At 36.5% G+C, this 15,914-nt stretch overlaps 1 protein-coding gene across 1 annotated transcript; it reads left to right on the top strand.

Moving 5' to 3' along the window:
- Positions 1-4,680: 4,680 nt before the first annotated feature.
- Positions 4,681-8,617, top strand: LOC125235799. The gene is made up of 5 exons (XM_048142386.1): positions 4,681-5,448; positions 6,166-6,281; positions 6,792-7,016; positions 7,594-7,843; positions 8,456-8,617. The coding sequence occupies exons 1-5, from the start codon at positions 4,681-4,683 to the stop codon at positions 8,615-8,617; spliced, it is 1,521 nt and encodes a 506-aa protein (XP_047998343.1).
- The last annotated feature ends 7,297 nt before the right edge of the window (positions 8,618-15,914 follow it).

The raw sequence follows: 15,914 nt of genomic DNA, 5'->3' as shown, positions 1-15,914 counted from the left end.
TTCACTTTAGGGAGAACTGCCCTATTCCGCGCGCTCTTAGGATTGTCATTATTGTTACCGCTGCTACAGCTATTATCCGCATTAGCTGAAGCGTTTAAATTAGTCAACCCTAAATGCCGTTGTTTAATAAAATAGTATTTTTTGTTATACGCGTCATACTCCTGAAGATGACTTTCCAAATCAAAGCTCTCTATATCCGCAGCAGAGAGCTGAAGTTCATAAAACATTTCCGTAAATGTCTCATAAACCTTTTCTAAGTCTTGAAACCGCACTATGAAATCACTTTCTTGTTCTGGAGACAATTCAGGATTCCGAGCCAACGCATCCAATACGTCAATACTACGACACGCTGTATGATGTTTTATTTGCAACAACTGTATCCGCCTAGCTGCCGCCATCTTTCCGTTGGTAGTATTTGAATACGTAACCCAAATCAATATAATCAATAGAATCCCAAACCCTAACACAAACCACAACATGAAAACTACACGTAACAATTCCACATTATTTATAATTTAAAGTTCCGCACTAGTAAATCACCGCAATAAATCTTGAAATTTTAAGTTAAATATAACCCGCAAGCCGCAAATAATACATTAAGATTTTACCGCTAACCTTAATATATTATAAAATGTTTATGTTTTAAACTTTTAAGAAAATGTTTAAGACCCCTGAAATTTTATTTTGTATCGAAATAGCATCAAATACCGATAAATAATGCTCTAATGATAAATGTAAACAATTTAGGATGCGTTCCGAAACTACTTATGGTATTAAAAACTAAACAAGCTCATTTCTCAGAAAATTCAAATAATTAGCTGAATTCAATCGATTAGGAAATATGACAGAACCTATCGTGTGACAGAATAATAATTTTGGACGTTGACATTTTAGCAAACGTTTAACTTCAATTTACCGGCCAGTTATTAGCGAAGTCACATACGTTTGCACTCTAGCAATAAAACTCGGAAACAAACAGCAAACCTGAGTCAAGTTTCGCGATATTTTGTGATAAAGAAAAGATAATAGTACATTGTGCAACAAGGGGAGGAAGTTGAATATTACTAACGAGAGTAAGTTAAATCGCGACGGCTTGCCGGAGCGATTTAAAGACTCGAGTTAGTAATATTCATACTCCCCGAGTTACACACAATGTTTTTCATCACATTTGAGCGAAAAATACAGAGGAAACAGTTATAAGGCAAAACCTTCAACCGGCGGCGTTGCGACCAGTAGTGTATCCTGATCTACATCAGATTATTCATATTAAATCCATTGTTTTTGATAACAAACACTTTTTGAACGAAAACAAACACGAAAATACTGCATATAAATTAAATGCAACATTCAAATAAGCATATAAATCATAATAATTGAACTAAAATTGTACTTATTTTTATGTTGTACTCTCCGTTGCTAGGCAACGGTGGGTGCCTCGCGTACGCCCGCGGTCAAGCGCGAGTAGAGTAATTGTCAGATTGTAAATTATAACAATTTATCTGAGCTAAATTTTACGAAATAAATGCAAAACACACTGAAATAATTGTAAAACATAAATAAAATGCATTTTTCATACCGTATAATATATTTTATAGCTTAATAGTCAAATTTTTGTTGTGCAATAAAAATCCTTGGCAGATTGAAACATCCTTTGCCTGCAGTATTGTACTGATTGTATTAATTTTTAAAACTAAATCCATTATTCCCTTGGGAATAAAATAGTACATTATGCTTCAGTACACGTAGACGTAATGATACCTTTAATCAGCAAATGTGATGAAAAGATTATTGTTGCGATTATACGAGTAGGTATACACTGTCACTCAGCTGTAAGTCACATCTTTATTGGACGCAAATACTCTCTGTATTAAAACCTTTTTGTAGTTACATAATTTTCACTCAAACAGATTGAAAACACAGACAACAAACGCAGATGTTTCTGCATGATAAAAAACAAACTTTTTGTAGTTGTACACCAAACTTAGTTCTTAGGTACTGGCCAGTAACTTTTTTTGTGTTTCTGCGCAGATACTAATTACGTCACATTCTTAGGATGTGTTATACTTGAGATTTTTCAACTTTTTAAAATCTTAAAATCGTGATTATCTCAAAAACTATGCGTTTTTGGACTACATGTTGTACCACTTTTTTTACTCCATTTAAGCTTAGGAAGCTGTGGTTAAAATCGGTCGGGTTTAAACAGCCCACGGTGTATTTATTTCTGTCAAACAAGTGGCATAATCAGGTTAGATTTTGTATATCGTTAATATTATTTGAAACTGTCTGTTCACTTATTTCTTTTTAAAATGTAAGCCAGCCTACCTTTGCTTGCGAATCAAAGCTCAAGGAAAACATAGTTACGAATAATTGAGCAAAACGCCGAGTAAGCCAACAATCCCTATTTCTTACAACAAAAGACATCAATGTCATTGACTGAGTGCTCGAGGCTATCAATTTGCAAAGGAAATGGGCTCCATTTTGCAACAAGACGAATTTAATTGGTTTTAATCAAATTAGAATCTTGAATGAGGAGTTACATTTATGGTTGAGCGTGAAGAACTGCGCAGTTTCTATTGTTCGGGAAATTATTGTTATTTGTTCTGTTTCCAGGAAGAAACGAAACAATAGTCACTTTATAACTTTATAATTATACCTACACGAAAAATGTTTGAAAAACGTAACAATATTTTTAAATATTAGAAATGTGGCTCGGCAAAAATATGTCTACTGTAGTGTTCCAGATTTAAAAGATGACCCATATGGGCTCGTCTGCGATGGAAAAATAAATACTTCTTGCTCTATTCTTCACTTTAAATTATAAAGTAACAAAACTTTGACAGAAGCCTTTATGATATCAAGATAAAGATATAATCGTACATACACTGAAAACCGTTGTTTCATCACTGTTATAATGTCGGACGACGGAACTTGCTTTCTTTACTAATGATTCTAACTATTTTGGTAAGGCTTAAACATACATACCTACATACAATCACGCTGTATCCCATAAAGGGGTAGACAGAGCACATGAAACTACTCAAGTTTCAGTGCCACTCTTGGCAAATAAGGGGTTGAATAAAAACACAATTGTGACATTTTTCGTAAAATTACCACAATTTTTACAATCTGTTTGAGTGAAAATGATGCTTCGTTTAATCATTCTTAATTCGCGTTTGAGAGAAAATGAACGGGAAGGTTTTTATTCTCAACAGCAAGTTGGGCAAACAAAATTGAATCATGTAAGTTTCTTCCATGTAATGGTATCTCTTTGAATCCTACAGTTGTCAAGCCGCTGCTCCGAAGATAAAGATTTGCACGATAATGCCTTTGTCAATCCGACCCTGAACTCAGTTACGTAAATTTTGAAATTACAATTTATGTTAACCTTTACGGCTTTGACCTTAGTTTTCAAATTCGAACGTTTCTATACAAAATCCCCGATATGATTTTAAATTGAAACTTAACCCTTTAACTTTGGGTTGAAGTTTCCGCGTTTTCTTTGTTAATGGCAGACGGAAAGATAACGCATGGTTAAAGAAGTTTGCGCTCTGTGGGTTTATTGTTACGATAATTGTTTTAAACCCGGAGACAGATTGTCTTTGTTTGCGTAATTTGTTATTTTTAAGAGGGTTTTGTTAATGCTCCCCGAGAAAAAGAGATATGAATTTGCCAGGTTTTTTCTTATTTTTCAGGTTTGGGACAGTAATATCATAGGTACATAATTTTTCTTTGAGAATACTTTCATGATCTTTTTAGAAAGCATTGTTAAAAGATTTTCGTATAGATTATGTAGGTTCAAGTGGTATTTCATTTTATTACAAGAAGATTTTTACATATAATTTAAAAGCAAAACATGATAAGATAATAGCCAACAAGACAGGTATCTAAACTTCCTTTACTTCCATGGGCTGGTCTTTATTTCCTGATCGCCTATGCTTTTGTCTATTAATTTGTAAAATCCAATAACTTTTCTTTATTTACTTTCATCTAGCTTGACATCTTTGTTATAATGATTGACGTAACCCATCAACTAATATTATTTTCTAGTATCGTCCATTTACTTTTTTAGTTTTTTCATTCCACTGTTTAATGTATATGTTTTATGGGATAATGCCTTGTAAAGCTTACGAAGGATGCAATTAAATAATTCTTTGAATATGCGACCAATAACCAATTCTACGGATATCATTCGGTAGTTCGAAGTCTCGGCTGCGACCGTTTGTAGGTACTCCTACTCCAGCTGCAGCTATCCTCCAGTGCGTTGCAAAGGCCTCGACGGTTAAAGGACTAATCATAGAAGAGTATGTACCTATTTAGAATCGTGTTGTTTAGTAGTTTCCTAGTACCCAGTACTCTGATTATCATCTGAGTCATGATATTATCATTCTCCTCCTGGCTTTTTTGGGGTGGACCCTCCTGATACTTGGTCGCCACTTGTTATGACTTTTCTTACGTTAGGCCTGGCTTTGAAGATGATGTCCTTGTTGTAGGTAGCTTAAGAATAAGTAAAATCTACCCGTTATTATTTCAATAAACCAGTTGTCATCTGAGCTCGGTGTTTGATTTACTACATGGTGGCAGCGGTGAAGAAATTAATAGTATTTATACAGTTATTGGTGGTTATTGCTGGAAATATTGGAGTTATTGTGTTTTTGTGTTTGTGCTAAAGTGCGATTTAAAATGGAACACGCGAGACCGCCTCCCGAGCTCAGTACAGATGGAAGCCCCGTCAGCCGGGCTGACGCGTGGCAATGTTGGAAGACACAATTTAACTTATTTCTTAAGGCATCTGAAGTGGTGAAAGAGGACGCCGCGACTCAGGCCAGTTTGCTTATCAATTTAATTGGACCCGAGGGGTTCAATGCATATCAGACGTTCGACTTTGAGAAGGAGGGTGATCGCGATAGCATAAAAATCCTTCAAGAAAAATTTGATGCATATTTCGGTCTGAAACCTAACATAACTTTAGCAAGATACAAGTTTTTTACTCGCAACCAGGAAGACGGAGAAACGATAAGCCAATACGTAACGGCACTTAGGTTATTAACAAAAACATGTGCATTTTCCTCATTGGAACAGGATTTGATTCGCGACCGTATCGTCTGCGGCATAAAGAGCACTATCGTTAGAGACCGTTTGCTTCGTACGGACGATTTGACACTCGATAAGGCGATAAAAATTTGTCAAGCGGACGAGGTATCGAGTGACGGTTCCCGGAGACTGGAAGCGCTCAAAATAAGCGCGGGACCCTCGCAAGTGGACGTGGTGCAGTTCCGCAGCGGCAGGGCCGGCCGCGGCGGCCGGGGCGGCGGCGGCGGGCGCTGGAGGCCGAGCCGTGGCGCCGGCGCCGGGGGCGCGCCCGGACCCGCTCGCCAGCGCGCTCCGTGTCCGGGGTGCGGGCAGGCCTGCGATCCCGGCAAGTGTCCGGCTAATGGAGTGCAGTGTTTTGTATGTCAGGGCTATGGGCATTTTGCGCGAATGTGTGTGAGTAAATCTGTCAATAAAAAGGTGTATGACATTGCGATTTGTGACGATGAATCGGGTAACGAGTGCGAGTCGTTTTTTATACCGGTGATTTGTAATGTATCGTCAGTTAACTCGTCGGCGAAGGACTGGTATGAGACACTAAAATGTGAGTATGGCGAGGAACGTTTTAAACTGGACAGTGGTGCCGATATAAATATGTTATCTTATCAAAGGTATTTGCGATTAGGTTTAGACCCTAAAAATATTGTACACGAACCGAACATGAGATTTTTTGGTTATTCCCGATCCCGAAATGTTATTCCTATTAAAGGTGTATCTGTAATAGATTGGTATTATAATAACCGGGTGTATAAATTAAAATTTGCCATCCCTGACAATGAGCACTCTGAAAGCGTACTGGGGCGTGACAGTTGTATTGAGTTAGGGTTGATTAAACGCGTCCATACTATAGACTTGTCCAAACATGGTGATTTGTTTGAAGGGCTAGGTTGTCTTCCAGGGCTATACCACATCGTGGTTGATAAGACAGTTCAGCCGGTTATTAGTGCGACGCGGAAAGTACCGATAGGTTTACACGATAAATTGCGGCAAGAGTTAGACAGAATGGTACAGTTAGGGGTTATACGTAAAGTGAGTCACCCTACTCGATGGGTAAATGCGTTAGTTATCGTCTCTAAGAAAAATGGGTCACTTCGTATCTGTCTCGATCCTCGGCCGCTCAACTGCGCCGTGCAGCGCGCTCACTTTCAGTTGCCGACTATTAACGAGATAGCTGCCAAGCTTCACGGGGCCCGGTACTTTTCAGTTTTAGATGCCAGTTCGGGGTTTTGGGCCGTACAGTTAAATGAAGAGAGTGCAGACTTATGCACTTTTGGCACGCCATTTGGCAGATATCAGTATCTACGCTTGCCATACGGAATTAACTGTGCTTCGGAAGTATTTCATGCTAAAATTAAACTGTTGTTAGAAAATTTAGACGGCGTTGATTCATTTATAGATGATATTATTTGTTGGGGTCGCACGAAGGAAGAGCATGACGAAAGATTAAATAAATTGTTAGACAGGGCAACAGAAATTAATTTGAAATTTAATAAAGAAAAGTGCAAGTTATGTGTCGAAGAAGTAACGTACTTAGGGCACGTATTTAATAAAGACGGTATGAGACCCGATCCCGAGAAGACTAGAGCCATTAAAAATATGCCCGCACCAGAGGATAAAAAATCACTCGAGAGGTTTTTAGGCGCAATAAATTTTTTGTCTAAATTTATCCCTAATTATTCGGAACATACTTTTCCATTAACCAGATTGCTTAAAAAAGAATCTGTTTGGTGTTGGGACTCCGTGCACGACGCAGCATTCGTTAAACTGAAAGAGTTAGTGTGTAACGCTCCGGTGTTGACGCTGTTCGACGCGTCGCAGCCCGTGGTGGTGTCGGTGGACGCGAGCGCGGTGGCGCTGGGCGCCACGCTGCTGCAGGCCGGCCGCCCCGTCGAGTACGCGTCGCGCACGCTCACCGACACACAAACGAGGTATGCGCAAATAGAAAAAGAGATGCTTGCCATTGTGTTCGCGTGTGAGAAGTATCATCAGTACATTTATGGTCAAAATAATGTTCTGGTAGAAACTGACCATAAACCACTAGAAAGTATTTTTACGAAGCCGTTAGACACCGTCCCAGTGCGCTTACAGAGAATGCTTTTACGTTTACAAGTATATGACTTAAAAGTGACCTATAAACCTGGTAAATACATGTACATACCTGATACCTTATCGCGCGCGCCTCTTCCTGATTTATATGATGACTCGATAAGTAAATGTGTTGTGTATCAAGTTAATCAATTGTTGAACAGTGTACAAATGTCACAGTCAAAATTAAATCTTATTAGAAATGAAACTGAAAAAGATGAAGTCTTATGCCAGTTAAAAGAATATATAAACAAGGGTTGGCCGGAGAACAGACGTGATGTATCAGAAAAATTAAAATGTTTTTGGTCTTATAAAGACGAGTTACATATTATTACAGATATAATATTTAAAAATAAGCTTGTTCTTATTCCTGCCGCGTTAAGAGAACAAATGTTAAAAATCATTCATGACGGTCATCAGGGCATTGACCGCTGCAAGAGCCGCGCGCCGCGCGCGAGAGGTATTGTTTTGGCCGGGCATCACGCGCGACATTGAGTCGTATGTGCGGCGCTGTGAGGCCTGCCAGGAGTGCCAGAATGCTCCCGCTAGGGAACCTATGTTACCTATACCTATTCCAGAACTGCCGTGGTGCAAAGTAGGAATGGATATATTTGAATATAGAAAGCAGTACTTCTTGATTATGGTTGATTACTTCTCTGGATTCATTGAGGTAGCACAGTTGAAAAACATAACATCATTGTCTGTAATTACTGTTATGAAAGAAAATTTTGCTAGATACGGAATACCGCAAACAGTAATTACAGATAATGCAACCACATTTACATTTTAATAGGTTCAAAGATCAATGGGGATTTGCTCACGTAACATCATCTCCCCATTATCACCAGTCAAACGGGAAATCGGAACGTGCAGTTCAAAGTTTAAAAAAGATTTTAACAAAATCAATAAATAGTGGTACTGATTTCTACCTAGATCTGTTAAGTTACAGAAATACGCCGCGCGGTAACATAGGTTCTCCCGCGCAATTGCTAATGGGACGAAGGTTAAATTGCAGACTGCCCGTTCATCATAGTTTGTTAGAACCGGTAAATATGAACTTGTCGTGCCATAAAGCACTAATTGAAAAACAGAATAAAACCAAAACAAACTATGACAAACGTTGTAGGTATCTTCGAAAATTAAATGTTGACGATGATGTAATAATAATGGATCACACGAACATAACTAATAAAATGAGAGGTAAAATTGTAAAGACATGTAGTACTCCTCGATCATACATAATAAGAAATCGGAGAGGTATGGAATACCGTCGTAATCGCAGGCATTTAATAAAGTGCGAGCCGGGCGTGTCCCCGCCACCGTCCACGCAGTCGCTAGCACTGGGTTCAAGTCCGCTCGATGTAAAGGCTGCGCCCACTGCCGAGCCAGCTCCGAACCCGGGACCGAGCGGTGGCGGTACTGCCCAGACTACCGTGTTAAATGAGCCCACATTGACTCGTAACAGAGCTCGCAAAATGGGTATTGATATTAATAGTTTATTTTAGATACCTATGCCTGATTACTTGTACTCATTTAATAACTTAAATAAGTATGTAGTTTGTAGGTATAAGTATATACGCCATTTTATGTTGAGATAATTATTCTCTCTTCTTTTTGCTTACTATTACTTTTGATTTTTTTTTTGTTGCTTTTTTAAAAAACAAAGAGAAGACGAATGAGTAAGTGTATACTAGTTTACTTGAGTTGTATACCAACCTATGCGTCCTATACGCTAGTAGGTATTGTAGGTAATACTCTTTAATAAACTGTTTACTGAAGATAAGTTTAGACTGTGTTTCTATATTGCATGCTTTTTATTTTTATGGGAAAGATGTTGTAGGTAGCTTAAGAATAAGTAAAATCTACCCGTTATTATTTCAATAAACCAGTTGTCATCTGAGCTCGGTGTTTGATTTACTACTTTGATTTAAGATGGTTCTTGTTATTTTAGTGAAGGCTTAGGTATTTTATATTTTGGGTATGATCCTCCTGATAGTTGGTCACCACTTGTTACGATTTTAGCCTTTGTTAACGTTAGGCCTGGCTCTAAAGATCCTTGAAGATGGTCCTTGTTATTTTAATGCAACATTGATTGCATGTATTTATGTATAACCTAGGAACTGTTTTATCCTTATGAATTTGGATATTTTATGGAAAGTCCGAATATGTCTTTGAATCTCTATTTTTGGACGCTAACATACCCGTAAGGACTGTATCGTTAATTATAGGGACACAACAAACCTCGTCTAAATGTTGACATGTGCATAATTTTGTATTATTATGGTCCGAGAGTTTGATCTGAAGGTATTGGTAAGTACTATTTGATATAAGAAGGTCTGATATTTTTTTTATTTTAGGGACTTTATGGTACTTTCATTAAGGTCTAGCAAATACATTTTGGACAACCCCTAATCTGGCTTAATTTGAGAATATCTCAAAGACTTTTTGTACGATTTCGACAAACAAAGGTTAATATGCTGCCAAAATATATTTTTTAAGAGTCCTCTTCATGGTTGTTCAATTGGGTACTTGCAGAATAAATGCGGTGAATTTATATAATTTAAAAAAACGCATTTTTGAGCAACGTTCCGGTTTGCCGTAAATTTTTGATACAAGCAGGATGAGAGAAATAGATAAAAAAAATTAGGCATAGGCCAATGTCTAATAGACATTCATGGTGTTTGAACAGTGCCTAAACCAGATCGATATAAACAGTGTATGATAGTTAAATTCGACATCAAAGTCGGAGTTAGCGTAAGCACCATGCCACATTCTCTAAATGGCCGCCATACACAGATCATGAACTTTATTTTTTTTAAATAACAGTGGCTAGACTATGTCTAGATATTCTGCTTTGTGGATCATGTGTCGTTGAGGTTCGCACTGTACAATTTTTTTTCGCAATTGTGTCGTCTTGTACGCACTTTGTGAATTTTCTAGTAGCATTTGTCCGAAATCGTAATTGGTACTCGGGAGGATTAAGTCAATGCTGTCTAAACCACATGCTTTACGTCGAGTTTCTAGGACAAAATGCGTACCTTATTATGTGCCTTATTAAGCCCATGTCTTGTTATAAGAAAAAAATATAATAGCAAATAAATACGGCTACTCAAAGTTGTCCCCATATTTAACGATACAGTCCTTAATCGTCTAAGTTGATTGGTTAACTAGATTTAACTAAAGATATATCTAAGGGCACGGCAGTGCGCAGTCCAATTTATATTTGAAATAAGATATTTACTCTATTTTATTCTCGAATTCTACATTATTAGAATAAGATGAATTCCAGAAATTGTGTGTAATATAAACAGATGGATTTGAAGTGGCTTAAGTAATTAATGTTTGCTTTCACAATGTCCCGTGGGTTAAGAAAGGTGACGATTTGATCCGAAATCGATTAAACTTTTTCAATCATAACCTTCAAATATCTGTAACAACGCAAAACATTATCTTTACTTTACGAAAGTCTTATATTTATCTTTTAGTTTGTTATAATTTTAACTTCATTCAGCTTGTAATAGGACAGCATTTGCTATGCAGAATTAAGCAACTTGATAAGTTTTGAAGACAAAGTTTTGACATGCCGTGTTTCGGCCGAGACGAAATTGAATATGATCTTCATTTAACTTTATGTTGTCTTTTACTTTTGTATGGGCAAGTTTTGAAATTATATGACTTTTAACGTGTTTACTTTTTATTAAATCATTTGCTTGTCTTTATATATTGTTGCAGTGCGTATTACAACTATAAAGAAGACGACCTTGAAATAAATGTATAGATTTGGGTTGTTTTGCATCCTAATACGTGCTTGTTGCATTTTAATCCTCGCCTGTTTTCTATATGATCTGTTATAATGACGTGCCTATTTTAACAAGTACCTACAACATATGGCGTAACACCTCTCATCACGGTGCTTAACCCCATCGTCGTGTTTTTCGCAAGGTCTACTCTGTAAAACTCAAAATAATGTTATCTCAAGTTCCTTTGTTGATTGAGTAACTTTTTTCTAATTTCAAAGAGTAAAAAAATAGTCTAGAAAATCAGTTAGCTTTAAAAGTTTCTCAGGTAGTAAGTTGTTATATTACACATTTGGAATAGCCTTTTTAGAAATGCGCAAGAAATTTTCAAAACGTAAACCGAAATTAAGCGCTAATATGCGAACATTTTTATATAGAAAATCCTATATTTTACAACTTCAAAAAAGGTATAATAACCTAGAATATAGCAATAAAGCCCTCATTACGCTAGATAGGCTGTTAGGTAAAAATACCTTTCGTTTAGCCGGGGATATCGCAAGTCTTAAACTTGCGGCTGAGGCGCCGAAAACTGGGGGAGATTATAAAATTATATAGTCTCTCGCAGAGTAGTTAATGTTTAGGTTTAGGTTGTTTTTGTTCAAAATCATGCAAGCATGAAATCAAGCATGCGAGCATGAAATTTAATGATATTTTTTTTTAATTATATTAAAATGTCAAGTAAGTCGCTTTTTCAATTACATCCATTGGAGCAAAATAACCCATTTCATTGTTTTGTAATAAAAATAATCAAAATATTGTCTTCGGTGACCGCGATAGTTACTCATGAAATAAAACTATGGAAACGAATTAAATCGCGTATAATGAATTTGCAATTCATCCTGACGTTTCGAACACTTTACAGCATTCGTGGTCAACGGGTGACTGAGGAAAAATTACAATGTGCAAAAGCTACCCACATACAAGAAATATTTAATATTCATTTTAAAGGATATGTAGAGGTAATGATTTGTTTTAAAGCTAATCATTTTTTCATGCTATACTATGATGAATGATTACCATTTAGGCAGTTCGGTTTCGTGGTGACGGTGAACCACGCGAACATTGAACATTCTAGCACAAACACCGCCTTTGGTCGCCGAAGCCGTCCCCTCGCTGGACACGAAAACCATGAAGCCCTGGTTGACCTGTTTGTCCTGGCTGTCCTAGTTGTCTTGGCTCTCCTGGTTGCCCTTGGTGTCCTGGTATAAGTAATGAAATAATACAATAAATAAACCAGATTTATTCTTTGTGAAGGATTTTTAATTCTAAATGCACACGGTGAATAGTATTTCTAAGTATCAACTGTATGCATTGTATTGTTTTGCCATAACGGAAAAACTGAAATTCGTTTTATTATAACATAACTTTATACCATATCTTTAAAAGTAAGGTATACTATAGTAGGTATGTTTGCTATCTAATGTTATGTTATAGACGTTTTTATATTACCAAACGAGCAGGATGTGAACATGGGAAAGCTTCAAAATTTTTCGCGACTTCTAACAAACCATCAATATCCTTAACTACGTTAGTCGCAAGACAAGGATGATATCTAGGATTCATTCCATATTTAATGATGTGAAATAAGTTCTCTTCGGAAACCGGCGTACGAAGCTTTGCGTTTAGATCGCGCGTTTGAATAACAAAATCGACCACCGACTAGTTGGCCTTCTGTGATAAAGCGCGAAGTTGTCTCTCGACCTTGAAATCAAAATCTGCTACGTCGAAAGTTTTTAAGAATGCAGACTTTAATTCAGCATAAGTAAGTCTCGGATATCTGATTGCCCTGAAATATTTTAAAGGGCTACCTGGCAACAACTCATTGACAACATATGAAGGATTGACGTTACGCGCCATACCCTCCTCCTCAACTCGAAAGAAAAATTCGCGAACACAAGAGTCCCCGGAAAAATTCAAGTTCAATTTTGTAAGTGAATAATATTAAGAGGGCTTTCGTGTTAAAAATAGTAAAATCGCAACCGAGCGCTTGATCATACCGTGTTTGGTATTAAATTAAAGGGCTTTGCGAGTAGTTCATAAATATATATCATATTATAGGACTTTTTCTACTTGATCTAACAAAATATGAGAAAATGTCCAAAAGTGGTAATAATTGTACCGGTGAAGGCTCGTTTTCAAAAAATTGGCAAAAATCAATAATAGCAATTTATAATCACTAAGGCATAACAGCAATTTAAGTAAACGTTGCAGATTAATTTAGTACAAAACTTACTTCGATGTGATGTAGATTTTCAAAGAAATTGTCACTTAATTTTAGGTAATTTCCGAAAAAAATTGAATTCACCTTAGGCTAGTTTACTCTTTTTCAAAAACTTAAAATAAAAATCTAGTCTGAAATGATTGTGGTACAGGTTATACGAATTATAAATTTACCCGTTTTAATATTCAAAATTGTCCAAATTTTACAAATAAGATCGACTGATTCAGCTCTATACGTGCGTTTTTCTAAACGTGCATTAGAAAAAATTCATAATTAATTTAGTGAGTTAGTTTTCAAAAATCCAGTCTTATAAAAATCAAGATTTCAAAAATCCAGTCTTATAAAAAGCTCTAACTGGAACTTGAATTAAATAAATCTATTGGATAACGGAAAGTGTAGTATTTCACCGACTAAAACTATCAATTTTACATTCTTTTGACGTTTTTTTTGAAAGCAGCCTTAAAACCGGCCAAGAGCGTGTCGGGCCACGCTCAGTGTAGGGTTCCGTAGTTTTCCGTATTTTTCTCAAAAACTACTGAACCTATCAAGTTCAGAACAATTTTCCTAGGAAGTCTTTATAAAGTTCTACTTTTGTGATTTTTTTCATATTTTTTAAACATATGGTTCAAAAGTTAGAGGGGGGGGGACGCACTTTTTTTCTTTTATGAGCAATTATTTCCGAAAATATAAATGTTATCAAAAAACGATCTTAGCAAACTCTTATTCATTTTTAAATACCTATCCAACAATATATCACACGTTAGGGTTGGAATGAAAAAAAAAATCAGGCCCCACTTTACATGTAGGGGGGGTACCCTAATAAAACATTTTTTCCACTTTTTATTTTTGCACTTTGTCGGCGTGATTGATATACATATTGGTACCAAAGTTCAGCTTTCTAGTGCTAACGGTTACTGAGATTATCCGCGGACGGACGGACGGACGGACGGACAGACAGACATGGCGAAACTATAAGGGTTCCTAGTTGACTACGGAACCCTAAAAAGGAAAAGGCGGGACGTGCCCAGACGTATGCATTGCCTGGCATCGTGGTTCAGAATAAAAAAAACTGTTCCTCATCATTGGCCATCGGATTCAAGATCCTCGGATGGCGCGCGTTTAGAGACGAATGTGCGAGAGGTGTTTACATGCTGTTTCATAACAGCTGAAGAAGGTGAAACTATTTTATATACCCTTTTTCTGCAAATAAAATATTTATATTCCTATTTCTTCTAACAAATATAGTTTATATTTGAATTATAATATGTTTTTTCATTGTGTTACTGTAGTACACCTGGTTATTATCATAATACATTTAAATCATTTAATAGAGGCGTATATATTATATTTTGTAGTTAAATAAATAATATCATAGTGTCTCTAGCTTCATTCCCTGCTCTGTCCTAACACAACGCACAGGTGTACCGCTTTTAGCGTTTATTAAGACAAAGTTTCCTTTCCCGTCGACCATTAGCCGTGTGCCATACTCACTGTATTCGGTAATAGTAGTTTTCTGAACTAATTCGTTTCGTTCAGAAGTTCAACTACGTTGTTTATTAAGTTGCTAAATTTAAAATAGTCGCATACGTTAAATGATAACTTGTATTCAGCAGCAGATATAACTGAGCGGGAAAGGTGTCCACGAAAACATATACCCCTCATCGTCACAAAAATATGGACATCTATGTTGTCATTGTCATGTAGGCTTTCAAATTCGTGAGATATATTTTAATTCCTGAGTTTTTGTATAATAAGTAAATTCAGGGTTTAGTAAATAATATATATTGATTGGTTGTCGCATTTTTTCTTGGATTGCGCCGCTCTTCAATCTTCGTTTGCGTATCTATATTCAGGTTTTAGTTTTCCGATAAAGGACCACATGGCAGATGCTTGCCATATTAGGAAAAAATTACTTTATTTAAACATATCTTCTACATGTTGGGTTGGCAACGCGCATGTGACACTCCTTGAGGCGTCCAAAGGTTACGGTGACCGCTTTCCATCAGGCGGACCGTATGCTTGTTTGCCACCGACGTAGTATAAAAAAATACATGATACGATATTTTAGAGATAGAGAACATTTATTGTTTTCATAGACTAAAGTCAACAAAATATTACCTGAATTATCATATTGCAATGTGCAATTCAATTACATATTAAATAAGTATATTAAATAACCTGAACAGCTACATAAAGATGCACTTTAAGTAACTGTATTAAAATTAGTATTTTGAGTCATTAAGCACGTTAGCAAATAGTACATTACGATACAAGTGCGTAAAAAAGGAAGTTCGAAAAGTGGCGATGATTAGTGTTTTAAATCGACAAAATTTCCTTTTCGCACGTGTATCGTATTTTGAGATCATTGCCATATAGAACCACTTCTCGAACTAGTGCGTAAAAAAACGACCATCTGTACTGAAAAAGCCTTTACATACCTTCGTGGTAAGATCTTACATTAAAAGCTCTCAAGGTCAGCACTCATGACACGCTTTAGAGGACGTAAGGTACGCTTAATATACGTAGGAGTTTACATTCATTAGTTTAGACCCTAGGATAAATGTCAGAAATAAAATACTTATACAAACAATTACATTCGTTATTGACCTAACGAAAACAGGCAAGTCAGATGTAGTTTTATTAATGGGTATTATTTTACATCTTTTAATAAAGCAATTTCTCAATTTTTAAATTGGTTCTTCTCTTCTAAACTCGTATGACAG

The sequence above is a fragment of the Leguminivora glycinivorella genome, chromosome 18, assembly GCF_023078275.1.
Source record: "Leguminivora glycinivorella isolate SPB_JAAS2020 chromosome 18, LegGlyc_1.1, whole genome shotgun sequence".
Classification (NCBI taxonomy): Eukaryota; Metazoa; Arthropoda; class Insecta; order Lepidoptera; family Tortricidae; genus Leguminivora; species Leguminivora glycinivorella.
This window is presented reverse-complemented; position numbering and strand designations above follow the sequence as displayed.

Excerpts from the sequence above, each read along its gene's own strand:
- LOC125235799 (XM_048142386.1), top strand. The coding sequence starts at position 4,681 with ATGGAACACGCGAGACCGCCTCCCGAGCTCAGTACAGATGGAAGCCCC. Across the intron at positions 6,282-6,791 it reads GCCAAGCTTCACGGGGCCCG|ATTGCTTAAAAAAGAATCTG; the intron begins GTACTTTTCAGT and ends TCCATTAACCAG. Across the intron at positions 7,017-7,593 it reads CTCACCGACACACAAACGAG|GGCATTGACCGCTGCAAGAG; the intron begins GTATGCGCAAAT and ends GACGGTCATCAG.